The sequence below is a fragment of the Harpia harpyja genome, chromosome 23, assembly GCF_026419915.1.
Source record: "Harpia harpyja isolate bHarHar1 chromosome 23, bHarHar1 primary haplotype, whole genome shotgun sequence".
NCBI lineage: Eukaryota > Metazoa > Chordata > Aves > Accipitriformes > Accipitridae > Harpia > Harpia harpyja.
In genome coordinates, this window is record NC_068962.1 from 2,020,104 (window position 1) to 2,035,493 (window position 15,390).

General features: G+C 42.7%; 1 protein-coding gene across 1 annotated transcript in view; it reads right to left on the bottom strand.

The window, feature by feature from the left end:
* The window catches only part of UTP20 (UTP20 small subunit processome component), a 64,640-nt gene that overhangs the window by 43,769 nt on the left and 5,481 nt on the right, over positions 1-15,390 (bottom strand). Inside the window, exons 8-19 of the mRNA XM_052774316.1 lie at positions 14,980-15,135; positions 13,207-13,353; positions 12,558-12,692; positions 11,000-11,077; positions 10,179-10,357; positions 8,019-8,162; positions 7,401-7,489; positions 4,826-4,931; positions 3,433-3,583; positions 2,942-3,004; positions 2,455-2,613; positions 734-810 (exon numbers count right to left, since the gene is read on the bottom strand). Coding sequence (XP_052630276.1) covers positions 734-810; positions 2,455-2,613; positions 2,942-3,004; positions 3,433-3,583; positions 4,826-4,931; positions 7,401-7,489; positions 8,019-8,162; positions 10,179-10,357; positions 11,000-11,077; positions 12,558-12,692; positions 13,207-13,353; positions 14,980-15,135 — 1,484 coding nt within the window. The remainder of the gene's footprint in view (positions 1-733; positions 811-2,454; positions 2,614-2,941; positions 3,005-3,432; positions 3,584-4,825; positions 4,932-7,400; positions 7,490-8,018; positions 8,163-10,178; positions 10,358-10,999; positions 11,078-12,557; positions 12,693-13,206; positions 13,354-14,979; positions 15,136-15,390) is intronic.

Consider the following 15,390-nt stretch of genomic DNA (forward strand, 5'->3'; position numbering starts at 1 on the left):
GCAAGTTAACAACTAACACAATCAGAGGCTTTGATCACTGCTTCAATGTGGGTGTCCAAAGACAGGACATCTGCACAATACAGCTGTAGCACTTCCTTGCCTTTACTCCTGGATCCCAAATGTCAATTGTTATTAAAATAATCTGGTTGTACCTCATGACTTCAAATTAATTCAAATTGAGTGAAAATGTTCTCAAGCCTTCTACTGACTTCTATACAGTATCATCATATAGAACCAAAGGAAGAATTAGCATGGACACATCTTTTGAAGAGCTGGTTTAATATTTTTTTTATTAATTCACTAGTTTAAAGGGGGAAATCCCATCCTTTTTAATCATACAACAGAGGGGAAAAAAACAAGAAGATAAAGTCATGCTGAAAGCAGGCACCTGAGACAGGGAAACTGAGAGGGACTTCTCGCTCCTTTAAGCATTTGTGAAATACTAATCAAATCCTGCTACCTTTGACTCAAAACTCTGATGCTATTTGACCATATTTGTTACAAGTTCCCTTCAATAGTAAGAAAAACCAGAAACTAAGTTAAAAAGCAAGAGTCTGCATAGGTTGCGATTTATTTGAGAGATCAAATTAGTTTCAGAAGATTTCACATGAAGGTTCTCATGCACAGATCTCTCCAAATCGGGTATTTTTACCTCAGCTTTTGTGTACAGAACAATAGAAGGAATGTTCTGTGAGACAACCACAGATTGCAGCATCCAACTGCATATACTCACGTTACGAGTTCAATTACAGGATCCCAGAGAGGGCTGAAGTTAATGTAAAGCATTCCCAGTAAATACCGAAGAGGCACCTAGAATGGCATACAATACCATCTTGTTGAGACGTAAAAAACGACAGTTAAAGACCAACCAACCTCCTCTAACCTTTCTTCCTCTCACAGAGGAAACTCTGATCGAAGAAGTCCTCAGAAGTACTACAAGTAATGAAGCAAGCCACACATCTTTGACTCATAGCTGCATGAGGAAATCTATAGCCTATTTACTGTAAGCTGCACTGAGATCTAGTCACCACACCTACATACCATGAATGTGCAAAAAACAGTTCAGCACAGCAGATGATCTGGATCGCCTGCCTCCCTCTCAAACTTCAGGGATCCCATAGCAGCATTAAGGACCTCAGAAAGAGGAGAGTTTGCCCTGCGGAGCCTTCATTGCAGTAGGCCTAGAAGCATGTCCTCTGGACTGGCTCCTTGCTGACCTACATGCAGTAGGACTGACCTACAACCCTTCCTCACAGGAGCTTACAAGTCAAGGTAAAAAAATTATACAGGTACAGCAACAGCCAGAAAAATAATAAAAAAACCCCTCCCACCAAATCCATGATAATTTTGCTGGTTTTGGCTGGGGTAGATTTAATTTTCTTCATAGTAGCTAGTATGGGGCTATGTCTTGGATTTGTGCTGGAAACAGTGTTGGTAATTCAGGGATGTTTTTGTTACTGCTGAGCAGTGCTCACATTCGAGCCAAGGCCTTTTCTGCTTCTCACCCCAACCCTCCAGCAAGCAGGCTGGGGGGGGCACAAGGAGTTGGGAGGGGACACAGCCGGGACAACTAACCCCAACTGATCCAAGGGATATTCCAGACCATAGGATGTCATGCTCAGCATATAAAGCTGGGTGAAAAAAGAAGGAAGGGGAGGACATTCGGAGTGATGGTGTTTACCTTCCCAAGTAACAGTTACACGTGATGGAGCCCTGCTTTCCTGGAGGTGGCTGAACACCTGCCTGCCCAAGGGAAGTGGGGAATGAATTCCTTATTTTGCTTTGTGTGCACAGCTTTTGCTTTACCTACAAAACTGTCTTTATCTCAACCCACAAGTTTTCTCACTTTTACCCTTCCAATTCTCACCCCCATCCCACCAGGGAGGAGCGAGCAAGTGGCTGTGTGCTGCTTAGTTGCCGGCTGGGGTTAAATGACAACAATCATTTAACTAGTAAAATTGTGACCCTTCCAACATCCAGAAAGTAAGGTCCCCTTTAGCTCAGCAGCAGAGGAGATTCAACAGTCACAGGCATGCAAGATTTTCACCCTGCAGCAAGATCCAGAAGCTAGGCTCTCCAAAGGCCAATGGCAATCCTACCAATGTTCAACCATGCTGAGGGTATGGCAAAGTCATGGTTTTCAATTTGCTCACGACTCACTTCTCCCTGGAATCATTTGCCTTCCTTTCCATGATATCAAAACCTGATTAATCTGGCTGTGGGCCATTTATCTAGATATCACTGTTTTTCTACTAAATATCCAAGAGAACACAATAGTCCCAAGGACAATGGGAGCTGTGATCCTTACTAGCAAGTAATTTTTCTAAAACCTAATCTGGGAGCCAATTGATTTTTTGATGAACTCTTATTAAAAACTCTGCAACCCATGTGATGGAATGAGAACATTCTCTTGGAATAAAGGAATGCAACAACTGCTTTTTGACAACTGCTTACCTCCTGCAAAGATCCACTTGGTATTGCAGACTGCACTATATCACATCTTAGTTTCCTCAAATGCAGAAGTTTCTCTCTGTAATCATTCACTGTTGCTGGCACAAGTTCTGCTTGGAGCAATATGGCAAATACTGGCTGCAGTTCCCCTGCGCCATCACCCTGAACAAACAAGTGACATTCATTTTGTTAGAGTATCCTTTCCTCTTTGAAAGGTATTTCAACAAAACTACAGAGTCCCAGCCATTTTGGACAGAAGAACAAAGTCAAGGGACTTGCTCTGTTTTCCACCACTTAGGCACCAAAACTCACACATCTGAAAACATCAGGAAGCAGGGGCACAAAGAAATAAAACTGGAATGTGAAAACACAAAAGCAGAGGACAACCTCTACCAGACACATGCTTTGTTTCTGCAAAGTGGAAAACAGTTCACACACAACATCACACACAGATGGCTTTGAAATGTTAAATGAAAAGTTTTAGCCCTACCTCAATCTGTGTAGAAGGTGGATTCTCAAAATGGTTTAGAATTCGAACAGTCAATAGCCGGACCTATCCAAAGTAGAAACATATGTCAGAAGCATGCAGGAGAATGCGGGCTACAATATACAGATACATACACACCTAGACAGAGGTTTATGTTTTGCACAGGAGGCTGATTTTGCTAGGTTCCTCCTAGAGTTGAGAAACAGATGAGCTCCTGTAGTCTAGCAGGCAATTCAAAATGAATATATTAGGCTCCTGATCTGATTCACCTCTAGGGAAGCAGCAAGCCTCGCAGGGCTAGAAGTTAACCTCTGTTAACTCATAACCCATGGTAGCCTCTTAGAAATGGACACAGTCCTAAACAGATTCTATGGAAGTAATAGCTTTACACAGTCTCATGTTTCTCCTGTCAGCCTTTGCCATTTAACTCAGTTTACTTAAATTACATTGTTGAAATACAAATTATCTTGCACATGCTCAAAAAAGCAGATTACCTTGGAAATACCAGTGGAAATATTAGGATGCAACTTCTCAAACAAGTCCATTAGGTTCTCTTGGGAAAGGGGTTCTTGACAGCCACACAATGCCAACCTCGTGTAATAGAGATCAGCCAACAGCAACGCAGAGGGGTCTGAAGGGAAAGTGCTATAACAGAGTGTTTTATTAGCATACTGACAGCACTGCAACAACACAGATATTCGAAAATAAGGCAGTAGTGATGGTAACAATGTTAAGGTAAAATTCCACAACTTCAGACTCTGCTGGCACCAGCAGACCAGTGAAGTCAGACTTCACCAGCACGCTGGCTTGCAGCCTCAAAGCCCAATTACCTATGACAGCCCAAGAGGCATGAGATTCCTCCTTTGTATTAATCAGGCTTGTCAAGCTGGGGCTAGCAGGCTGGGCCGACACACACAGAGCTGCAGAAAACAAATCTGCATATGTCAGACAAGGGCTGCTGCTACTGCCCAGGTGCCCAGTCAGTGATCAACTTCAACAGAAAAGAAATAATCCAGGCTTAGGTGAGGCACCAGGAATCCTGCCAGCCCACAGGGAAACCTCCTTCTGCTACCTTACATCCCCTGCTCCAAGCGGGTTTCACACCCCTAGCCCAAAGCTGGCAGAAGAGCACTAGACTGAAGCTCCCTGCCAAGACTTCCTGCCTGATCTGGGCAAGCTGTTTCGTCTCCATCGTGCCTCACACATGGGCACCATGATTTCCTAACTGAATAGGATGTTTTGAAGCTCAAGCCACCATCATCTCACCACTTGGAGATGCTCCAGCCCAAGAGTGATGGGAGATGACAAGTTCAGCAGGATTTGCTGGAGAAAGATTAATGGTCTCCCTCAATCCCTTCAGCCACTCAGTTATATGTGCTAATTATAAGTAGAATAGAGTTATAATAAATAAAATGGAGCATACAAAACCTCCTCCTGCTGTGGAGCAAGCACACACATGGGTATGTAAGGACATGGAGGAATCCCAACACCACCAGCAGACTGCAGAAGTTCAGGCTTTTGACACAACTCAGAAGTGCTGTTCCTGTCTCTTTTATCATTATAATGTAACACACAGTTATTAAGTGTAGTGCTCCTACGTAAAACTAGAACCAACGTATTTGACACTACCCTGCAGCTGGCTATGAAAGCTTCAGTTTGCAGAGAAAACACCACTGAACAGGCACTACACCTACCTGGCTCTCCAAAGAAACAGTGCCTACAACATTGCTACCTTACATAACCACAATACTGAAGCAACATGCCAGCGTAACAGAGCGGGCAACACACAAAGAGGAATTTAACAAGCCCCTACATAAAGGCAAAGTCAACTCTTTGCCGTACCAAGGAGAATCACGAAGAATCACAGAACAGGCAGAGTTTACTTACGTCACCAAGCTCTTGACACGCTCCACAGGTAACAAATGGAGTATTTCAGAAGACTCTGCCAAACTAAGAAGAGTACTTACAGCTTGGCAGGCCACAAACAGGCTTCCTGGAGCAGAGAGAGAACAAGAACAGCCTGTATATTTACTCAGCTCTCACTGACTTGTGTTTGTATGGTGCTTGCCCATCCTGAAATGGCTGGAGTCACAGAAGCAGGGTAACATATGGATCCCAGAACCGGCATGTGTATTTTCTAACCATAACCCATAAAGGAAATGCTCCTCTGGCTATCAAAGTGCGTGCTTACTCCAGCAAGCCAGCATTGAAAGCTGTGAGCAGTTCCCAGTTTGCACCTGTTTCCATCGCACCTGTGTACACAGAGAGCAGAGATCTGGAGCTAAGCATTGTTGCAGGAGTCTCAGACACCTCTATGCTATAAATGGCATTCAGAAATGAAGAAATGCCACCCAAAGTGATACCAATGCAGCAAAATAGAAACAAAAATATATACTGATGCTAGCACACAGGCACCTATAAACCTCGGCACTTTGGCAGTGCACTACTGTATGAGATCTCCAAAGCTGTCCCATGTACTTAAAGACTGAATATTTGTTAGTGAATGGAAGGAGGGTTTGCTGAATTTTGTCACAGCAATCGCATCTCCTTCCTAAACCTCTCAGCCTTCTTTAGGGACGGAGGGTTTCCCAGGAGGACAGCAGAGAAAGCCCTTCCAGGCAAGAAAGGGGAAGGGCAATTCCTTTCCCCTAAGACTCCTAAGTTAGCAAGTAGGTTGTTTAATAAATAAATAAATAAATTCCCCTCTCCTTTGTCTCTTCCCAAGCAGAAGAAACACTGTTCCTAAACAGGCAAATTAAAGAAAGTTTTTAAAGGATATAATTTTCTTACACGCTGCCAGCTGCCATAGAAAAGAAAGGGAAGTGAGCATTCATTTCCTGTTTATTCCTTTGAAAACATCCCTCTACTCCAAGTTGCTTAATTCCCCAGGTGTGTGCTGAATCCTGCTCACCATTAACCTCCGTAAGGAGCTCCTCAAAGAGAGGAGAAGAAACAGCAAGTAATGGCAGGATGAAGCTTTCTGCATCTATAGTGTAACGGCACAGGTTCCCCAACTGTAATCTGCATACCATTTGGTAGTATTATGTCTGTGATGGACAAAGACAGCAGCTCCCACCTCACTATAGACACACTTATATGATCAACAGGGTAAGCACTGCACATACAGGCAGTTACCCCCGAACAGCTGCCAGGGGTAACTTGCTGTTGCTCTGTCCCAGTTCACCAGCCTGCTTCCCTGCACCCCACAGCAACTGTAGAAAAACACCCAGTTCTGAGATTTGCACTTTGCCTCAGGCCTCGGAGGCCAGGAAGGTCAAATAGGGAGCACGGGGATGGGGTGTGCCTTGCACAGGCAGTGAGTGGAGACTGGAGTCCCCAGTAGGAGGTGAAGGAATTGTAGAGATCATGGAGCTGGAAAGAATGCTGGAGGATGAAGAAAGTGTCCAGGAACCCTAGTTTGGGAGGAAGGTGAGGAAAATCAAGCAAAGAAGTGTAGGATGGGACAATAGGAGGCAGGAGTGTAGGACTGAGGTTGCATTTGTTTTCTTTTCTCTTATGGGCAAAGGTAGAAATAGCAACGTGCCTCTTGCACACACACAGAGCTGGTGCAGAGCTGCTACTACTGCTGCCAAAGATGAGACCCAAAGAAAAGAAAGTTTGGGTATTCCTTTTTTAGAGTAAGTACACTGCCACTAAAATAATCACGACAGCACGCAAATCCTGCTAACAGGATAGAAGAAAGGGCTAAATCAAAAAGGACCATGCTTGACAATGACTAGAGAAGAAAAAGCAGAGCCAATTGGCAGATACATTTAGGAATGTTAATAAAGGGATTATAAAGGGAAAAGGCCAGACTCTAGACAAGCCCTTTCAAACCAAAGAACAATGAACGCTGAACCTGGGGCATTCCAATACTTGCTTATGCTTCGGCACAAGGCCAAATACTTGCAATCACCCAGATTAACAACTGCCCTGCCCAATGCAAGCTCAGTTGAAACACTTTTTTTCTGGCCAGAGAGGGAAGACAACCAGCGACCACCCATGCCTAGAGGAAAAATGTGGCATTTTAGAATTGGTGCTGTGACTTCGATCAGAGATGGTCATGTCCCAAACTTTGCACTATAGGTTTGGAATAGTCTAATTGGAGCTTGTGAGTCAATAGTCTCTCCTTCACTTGACTGCTTCAGCCTGGATCTGGTTTAGATTGATTTCCATCCTTTTTTTTTTTCCTCACTTTCTTCTTTTCCTTCCCAATTATCTCTGTCCTCCACTTTGCAGAACATCTGTCACCCAATTGTTATTATGAACAACAAACAGAATCATTTCCTGAAGGGTGTTTCCTCTCAAGCTTTGTTTTTCTAATTTTACTTGAGCTGGTTAACAAATTTGCATACAATGCCAATGCTATTCATTTTCATGCTTTGTGTCATCAGAATAACTGCTTTATATTTTTTTAATGTATCAACAAAAAGCAAATAAACAGGAAAGAACCATAACTGACCTTTGCAGAGGCTTCCTTTGTCAACGGCTGTGAAGAGAGAGTCTATGAAACTTGTCACACGGGGCAGAATGTTTTCTTTGTCCATTGGTCTGTCCAAAATAAATGGGAAGATTTTTATCTCTGTTACACTGATACCTACACACACATGAAAGCTTTCTTTCACATCTATCTTGTATTAAATTACAGATAGCTCACCCTAAGTTTGAAACCTGCAGCAAACCATTTTTGCTATTTCCAATTCACAATTTAAGTTGTAGCATTCATTGCACCTTCTTTCCAACTATTCTTTCCATACAAGAACATCATAATTATTGAAAAAAAAAACCCCACTGTCTAGAGAGGACAGTGCTTAAAAACACAGAAACTGAAATGTGTCAAGAACATCTCTATGTACTAGAGTACTAAGTTTAGGCAGTAGGCAATCGAGAAACTGATATCCTATTCCTGACTTTACTATTGACTCATGGTATTTGCATACAGCATTTTTCACCTTCTAACCCTGGGGTCCCCAAACTAGGGTTATTAATTATTGTCCTTCCCTTAGTAAAATGATTTCTGATAGTGAACTAGACAGTATTACAGAAATACATGACAACAGTACCTTAGAATATCCCTTACCTAATATGAGGCAGTACAACCAAGGCAACCCAAGGCTGTGAAAGGTCAGTGATGTCTTCCTTCTCCGGTAAATGGATTAAAGACACTACATGATCCAACACAGGTACTTCTGCCTTTCCTCCTTGTCTTTTACTTGTTTGTTGCCTTGTATTAGAGCAAAAAGTAAAACCAAACTTTTTAGTAACACACCACTGCATATCAGAGATTGTTCCTTTTCCTCCCATCATATTCAACCATGATATTCAAAATTACATTTACTACTTCTAGCAAAGGACAACCCAAGGGACTTTTTTCTTTTTAATGTCCTCCACAGCACAAAATATCACCTAGTCATGCTGAGGAGCACAAAACATGGCCCACAAGAAATGTCAGGTCTTTATTTCAAGCTCAAATAATATTTCTAGAAGGAAAGACACTAGTTCTCAGTTGGACACCCTCACAACTAGGACATATAGCCTCTAGGAGCACCTGAGAGTTGTCTCCATGATTATTGTCAATAAACCATGATCATGCCAACATAGACTAATGGACAACAGAAAACAACCAGTGAGGTAAAAGTTTGGGGACTTAAAAGGAGTCACAAGCTGAGCCCAAATCAACAAGCCTATCTGCAGGCAGAAAGGGTTGACACCATACTGGAACATATGAACAGGAGTACTTCACATCCCATGGACAGCAATCTTTCCATTCCACCCAGTGCCTGCAAGACCAATTAGAAGACTGCATAGGCTCCACCCGTCAAGAAATACAGAAGCTAACAAAAAGACAGCATCAAGAATCATTAGAGATTTAAGAAACAAAATTTATGAGATAAACCTCAAGGAATTAGGATTGTGGGTCCAGGGAAAGAAGATTTCAGATGTTTCTGATGATCAAAGCCTGCTATTTGTAGAAGCTGGATGCAAAGAGCAAGAATTATTCTGCTCTTTATGTTCCCTGCAGGTCAGATAAGCAGCAGTGGATTTAAGCTGCAGTAAAGGAAGTTTAGTTCATACACTGAGGACTGGGAAAAAAAACCCAACAAAACCAAAACACCTGTGTAACCATAAAGCAAGCAAAGTACTGGCACAGACTGCCAGGGGCAGCTTGGGAATCTCCAGAATTGGAGCATTTAATAACAATTTGGTCAGACATTTTTCAGGACTGGTTCAGGACTTGCTATTTCTATCCTAGGTAGGAGATGGATTATGCAACTCTTGAGATGTCTCCCAGCTTTCATTTCTACCACTGACGTTGTAAGAGCACAAAAAAGTCCCAAGCAGGACCAAGGTCCTCTCAGCTATGTACTCCATACCACTGAAAATCCAGAGATATCAACAGACAAAGAAAACAAGGGAACAAACCCAAATTTAATCATTTTGACTCAACCTTCTGTTTCCTGAACCCTAATACCTCCACTCTATTAAATAAAAGCAATCCACTCTGTGGGTTTTCCATATTTTTAGGAAAATTAAGACCTTACATAAAAGGCAATACAAGTCACCTCTCTGCAGGTGAAAGTTTTGAATCATCTGAGCTAGAGTGATTAGAACAATCACTATCAGTAGATCAGCAATGGTCATTCTGTGCTTGACAATGGTTACCCCAAATCTTTCCAAAGAGGGTCCAGGGTGAAAGCAACCACTTCATTGCAACAAAGCTAGCTTTGCAACTAGAAACAGTCAAGCTGTGCCAGCACAGTGCTGTATCTGGATTAATTACATGCCCCTTGGTATCCAGCTGTGCTCTACGGTAAGACTGTAGTACTGCTGCCAAGAAAGCTCCTGGACAAGATGTATGTATACAGGGAAGAAAGAAAGGGCACTGGCAGGAGGTTAGTAATGATAAGAACCTGGACAGCAGCACTCACTACAAAGATTAACTGCCCAAGGAAGCAGCGTGCATCTTGGTGTAACAAATCCCCATCACACACCTACCACAACACTCACTAGTCTTTTTATATCAGTGATAATCTTTCCAGAGCAGTATCTCTTCTGAAATTATCTCAGAGAGAAAAAACGGGATCCTACCATATCACTTGGTTTGCAAATCCGCCAACCACGTTGCCATTTACACAACTCCGGCAAATACTGGGGGGCAACTTTTATGTAGCTCTGCACTGCCTTCAGGCCTGCAGCCACGCAGACACATCTAGTATTTGATAAACTTAAGAAGCCTCACCTGACAGATGATTCAGTGAAAATGAGAGGATACTTTTCAAATGCCATTGAACCAATGGTAGGAGGCTCTGCTTTCACCAGAATGAGTTTAGCCAGAATTGCCATCGCCTCATCCTTTGCAAGGGCATCTGTGCCAGAGAAGCAATGCTCAATGTACTCTAGAAAGCATGGAAGAAAATGCTGAAGGGAGAAGGAAAAAAAAAAAAAAAAATAAAAAAGTGTTAAGGATTGGTAAGTCTCTTTAATCATGACCAAATCCACAAAAAACACATGACACCAGCCACAGAAGAATCCAAACACTCACAAATGAGCCAGCAAAGCACCAGACTTATCAGTCCTGGTGCCCCAAGACACCAGCACACAGACATCCTCTTACCCCAGCAGCAACAGTGATTTGATGTAAAAACTCAGTTTGCCCCAAATCTAGTCTCATCAGGACATTACAGATTCCTCGCAGATCACCAGTTCCAGGCCTGACCTATCAGACATCCCTTATTCTTCACTTCCACTTACCTTCTCCAGAACTCCTTCTCTTCATCCCATCCATAACAAGCCCACCCTTTTAATTCCCAACAGGCAAGCTTCTTTTTGTGACCACAGATACCTGTCACCTTCTCCAACCCTGAGCACCATTACCAAACTTCAACACAATGGCATAAGTAACCTCTCTCATTCTTACCAGATCATGACAGAAGTTTAAATAAACATCACGTCAATACACAAAAATGCTTCAGCATACAAGGCAGGTAAATATACTATGGATTTCCCAGTTGTTCTCTTTGGCAACAAAAGTAAACAAAATGCACAAAAGCTTCTACCTACCCTCTCAAATTGCTTCATAGTGAACACTGCTTCGGAGAAGTCCAAAAGAAAGTGCCGTTCAAATCCACTTGCAAATACCTGCAAGATGCAAGTGAAAGGTTGACAGGAACACATTAACAGGAGACATTTCATAGTCAAGTCGCCATTACCCATGGGATGTTTTTTCTGGTTTATGAATCAACCATGCTTCGAACTCTGAGACACCCAGCCTGGCTCTCTGTTCACGGCTAGCAGGGCTTGTTAGCTCAGGCACACACAGCAATACTGTTTCCAGTGACAGTTCAGGTACAGAAAAGCGCAGGCCTTTTTAACAAACCCTGCTGACACAACTCTTTTTAACAAACCCTGCTGGATCTGAGCTGGCTCCGTGCAAAGACAGCTTAGGTAGCTCTTTAGTGTGACGTGGAAAATGTAAGCTGAAAGTTCTAGGACTGCAGCATAGACACACCAACCGTCAGGAAAAAGCTTAAGCCCAAAAGAACTTTCAATTCAGCATTTCTCCTGTGTAGCAGGTTGCAGAAAGTTTACCACCTCATGGGCAGAGCCAACCTCTGTGCTTCTGAAGGACCCAAGTTAGGAAGAGTGCTTTGAGATACCCAGGATCAGCGCTTCTCAATGCTGAGATGTGCAACAGAAATACACACACAGATCTCCATTTCCCAGACCCTTCAGAAGACAAGGACAGCTTTAAGCCTTCTCCAGTTTAACAGAAGCCCACACAAATATCCTCAAATGTCTGAAGGACCATGTCTCCTGAGTGAAACTGGACTCGTGACACAGGCAGAACCAATCTTACTTCAACGCAAGCCAACACCAAAGACCAGATGAAATTTGATCTTTTTTAAACAATTGCAACAGCCTTGTTTTCTCATTGTAAATCACATGACATCTTTTCTTTCAAATATATTTTTACATACAGAGTACAACTATGGTCCACACTGTAAATTGCAAAACTATAAGGTACTGTAACAGGAAAACTGAAGAATCAGACTCCATAGTAGCATCTCCTATTAATCTTTGCAACACTGCACTTGATAGGAATGCATGTAGCTAATCCTGTCAATGCTTCAGGAGCAATGGTAGTGCTGAAATATGCCTACCCCTGTACTTTCTAAATCAAACTGCACTTGCTGAACCTTGTTTACAAGGCTAAGCCATGCTCACTAAATGCTTGGCAGCTTAGTGAAAAATGTACTTTTTTCCACTAAGTCCAACTCACTGACCTGCTTTATAATCTAAGGCAGAACATGTCCCTTCCCTGTTCTCCCTCCTTTCTCCCCAGAGGCTGTAGGTGTTTGAATCAGAGCCTGGTTTTCATTGCAAAGATGTCTGCCGCAGTGGCATTGCTACACTGACAGTCTGCGTAAGACTGTCAAGGATTCCCAAGACCTCAGCAGACATTATTTAAGGCACTGGGCAGCTTCTCCCTTATCTGTGCAAGAAGGCTAAAGGGAACCTTATAGTAGATTTCCCAGCCTGAAGTGGAACATCCTGAAATCAGCCTGCTCTAGGGAACTTGAACTCTGGGATTTCTGCTGTAAGCAGCAGTCCTTGTTACCTTCTCAATAGCTTCCTTGGTCAAAGAATCAGGCAAGAAAACATTCTCAGCCAGCAGGAGTGCAGAAATGGTGTTCAGCAGGGTCTTGCAGCAAGATGATGAGAGATCCGGTGTTTGTAACATTTTTATTAAAATCTGAAATGAAAGAGAGAGAGAAAATTGATATTCGTCTGTGAAGTTAGTGATTGTCTGGTCTGAATGATCTGGACAGTCCCTGGAGCAGGACAGCATGGTGTTCTAAGCTTCAGCCCACAGAAATGAATCCTAATCATCCTGTCGAAGTTTGAAGGCGCTAAACCTACATTTGAACCCAATGGGGTCAAACACGTGAATCTGGTAGAACTGCTCTGATACTGATATGGGGGTCTAGGTCTCCTCCGCAGTGGCAAGAACCGGTCTCTAGAAGCAACAGCCCACTTTCCCCCTTGCTCATTTAAAGGAGGACTACGCCAGCATTACAGTACAGAGGTAAGTTCTCATGCGATCGGAGAGCTAGCAATACTCACGATAAATGTCTCTGTTCACTCAACAAAAATCCCAAGCCCACTGATGCATCAGAATTATGTACGAGTACTTCGGCTGACCACACCTCTTCCATATTCAATTGATACTTCTCTGGCATATCAGCTAAAGTGATGGTCTGACCTACCTGACAGACATCTTCAGGCAGTGAGATTTTGGATCCATTTGCATGTTCCACTAGGATCAGATATGCTTGCAGAATCCTTTCTATCTGCTCTGAAGCCATACAGCAGTTGGCCTTAGTTATTTTCCTCTGCAAGTCTAAGAGCGACTCCTGTTTAAATAAAAAGGGAAACCAAAATGTTTCAGAGAAATGATCAGACCCTGTTTCACTTATTGCTATTTGAAAGGCATTCTAAAGAATCAACATCTCATCTGCCCAACAAACTATTGTTGACTCTCTCGTTCATGTTCAACAAACTAAACCTTGCAGAAACACTATGGGATTCCCATTATGTAAAAACACACATCCCGGATTCCTTGGACAGAAACACAAATACCTCCCAAGATAAGGGTCTCCTGAAAGGCCAACACACAACGTACAAAATAGGGAAGAGGAAGAGAGAGAAATACTTGGCCCCAGACCCACAATGGTATGGAAGCACCCAGCTTCCACTGGAAGTATCAGCACTTAAGTACTTTTACACTTAATGCATCATTATGCTAATGTGGATGCTGAGAGGTTACTCATATCATCTACATTATACAGACAATGGAGCTGCTCTGGATCACTCCCATTACTGTCCCTTTCTGTCCAGAGACTATAAACTCCCACCCTTGATCCTATAAACTGAACCCAGTTTAGAGAGCTATCCTAGACTATCTGATTATTTCCCTCTGAGCAAGATACCCCCACGCACCCACTGGTTCCCAGGGTAAAAAAAACCAAGCCTTATTAAAAATAAAGGGAATTACATCACCAATTTCCAAGATTTCATCACAACTACAGATGTTGAGTGACTCAGCTCCCAGGAATACAAAACATCCAGTGGCAAACCAGCTAATGACAGTTAGGCAATAACTGCTATCACACTGGTTGAGGTAGAAGGAACAGGATGGGCTTTTCTGGAAAACTATGGATAGTCACAGGGAGGATGTTCCAAGAATGAAAAACTAGGACTATTTACCCATGCTGGAGGGACTCCCTAAAGCTCAGGTGTACTATTTCCTCCAGTTTCCCATTTCACCCCTCTGAGGAGCACAACTGACACAGCTGTCAGTTGCAAGAGGTTTCAATTCCCCTTAGCAAATCCCAATTGCTAGTAAAAACATCTAAATGTTGACCAGGTAAGTAAAAAACATTTGCCAGGCCCTTGTTCACCATTGTACATCACCCTGCCCATGGCACTCAGCCATGCTCCCTCAAACCCCCAAGCAGCAACATGGGAACACCCAGACTGAAAACTGTGATTTCCAGTACTTGGCTCTGAGGCTTAAACTCGCCTCTCCAGGTTCAGCTCAGGTCTTTGCTGTAAAGAGAGCTGCAGGGCAAAAAGCCTCCCCTTTACTGTCACTAAGAGGTTTTGGAACCACCAGTATACTTAGTTCAGCAATATAAAGCAAGCCCTAGCATTCCCACTCCAGCAAGTGGTCTGTGATGTCTGTCTCTGCAAAGGCAGATCCTACAAAACCTCCTTGCCCAGACATGGGACTAAGCTCCAAGTCTCGCACACAGCAGTTCCCTTCTCACAGCAGAGCACAGCCACCAGGGTCACTGTGAACTTCCAAAAGAAGGGTGGGATTTTTCCCATGCACATGACACTGTACTTAAAGTTTCCAAAGCAGAAAAAATACCAATTCTGGTCCAATAAGACACAAATACTTTTCTTGATAAATGCAGAGTGTTTTTCACTCTCTCATGAATTTAAAAAAAAAAAAAAAAAAGAAAAAATCAGTGTACCTCCAGGCACTTGAAGACAATGTCAAAATGCTCCTTATGAATATGGAGTACAGCTGATCTGATCATCTGCTCAAAGGCTTCTCCTACAGTTACCCACGGTAGTTCAATTTCTTCTTCAGTAACAGGCCCCAGCTTTAACAGAATTAACTTCATAGCCTGCACAGGAAAAGAGCACATCATGTCCTTATTCTTAGAAAATAAACCTAGCAATCCTAAAATTAGTTAGTGCAATATACTGCTAAAATACTCCAGTGATCTCAATTCTTTCTAGAATGACTACACGCAAGAAAAAAAAAAAAGGCTGTAACTTAAAATCTGAAATATCAGCAAGCAGTACGATTTTAATATATAGGAATACTGCATAGGAATTACTAAAAACAACCTTCCTATCTCAAAGAAATTCTTAGAAGG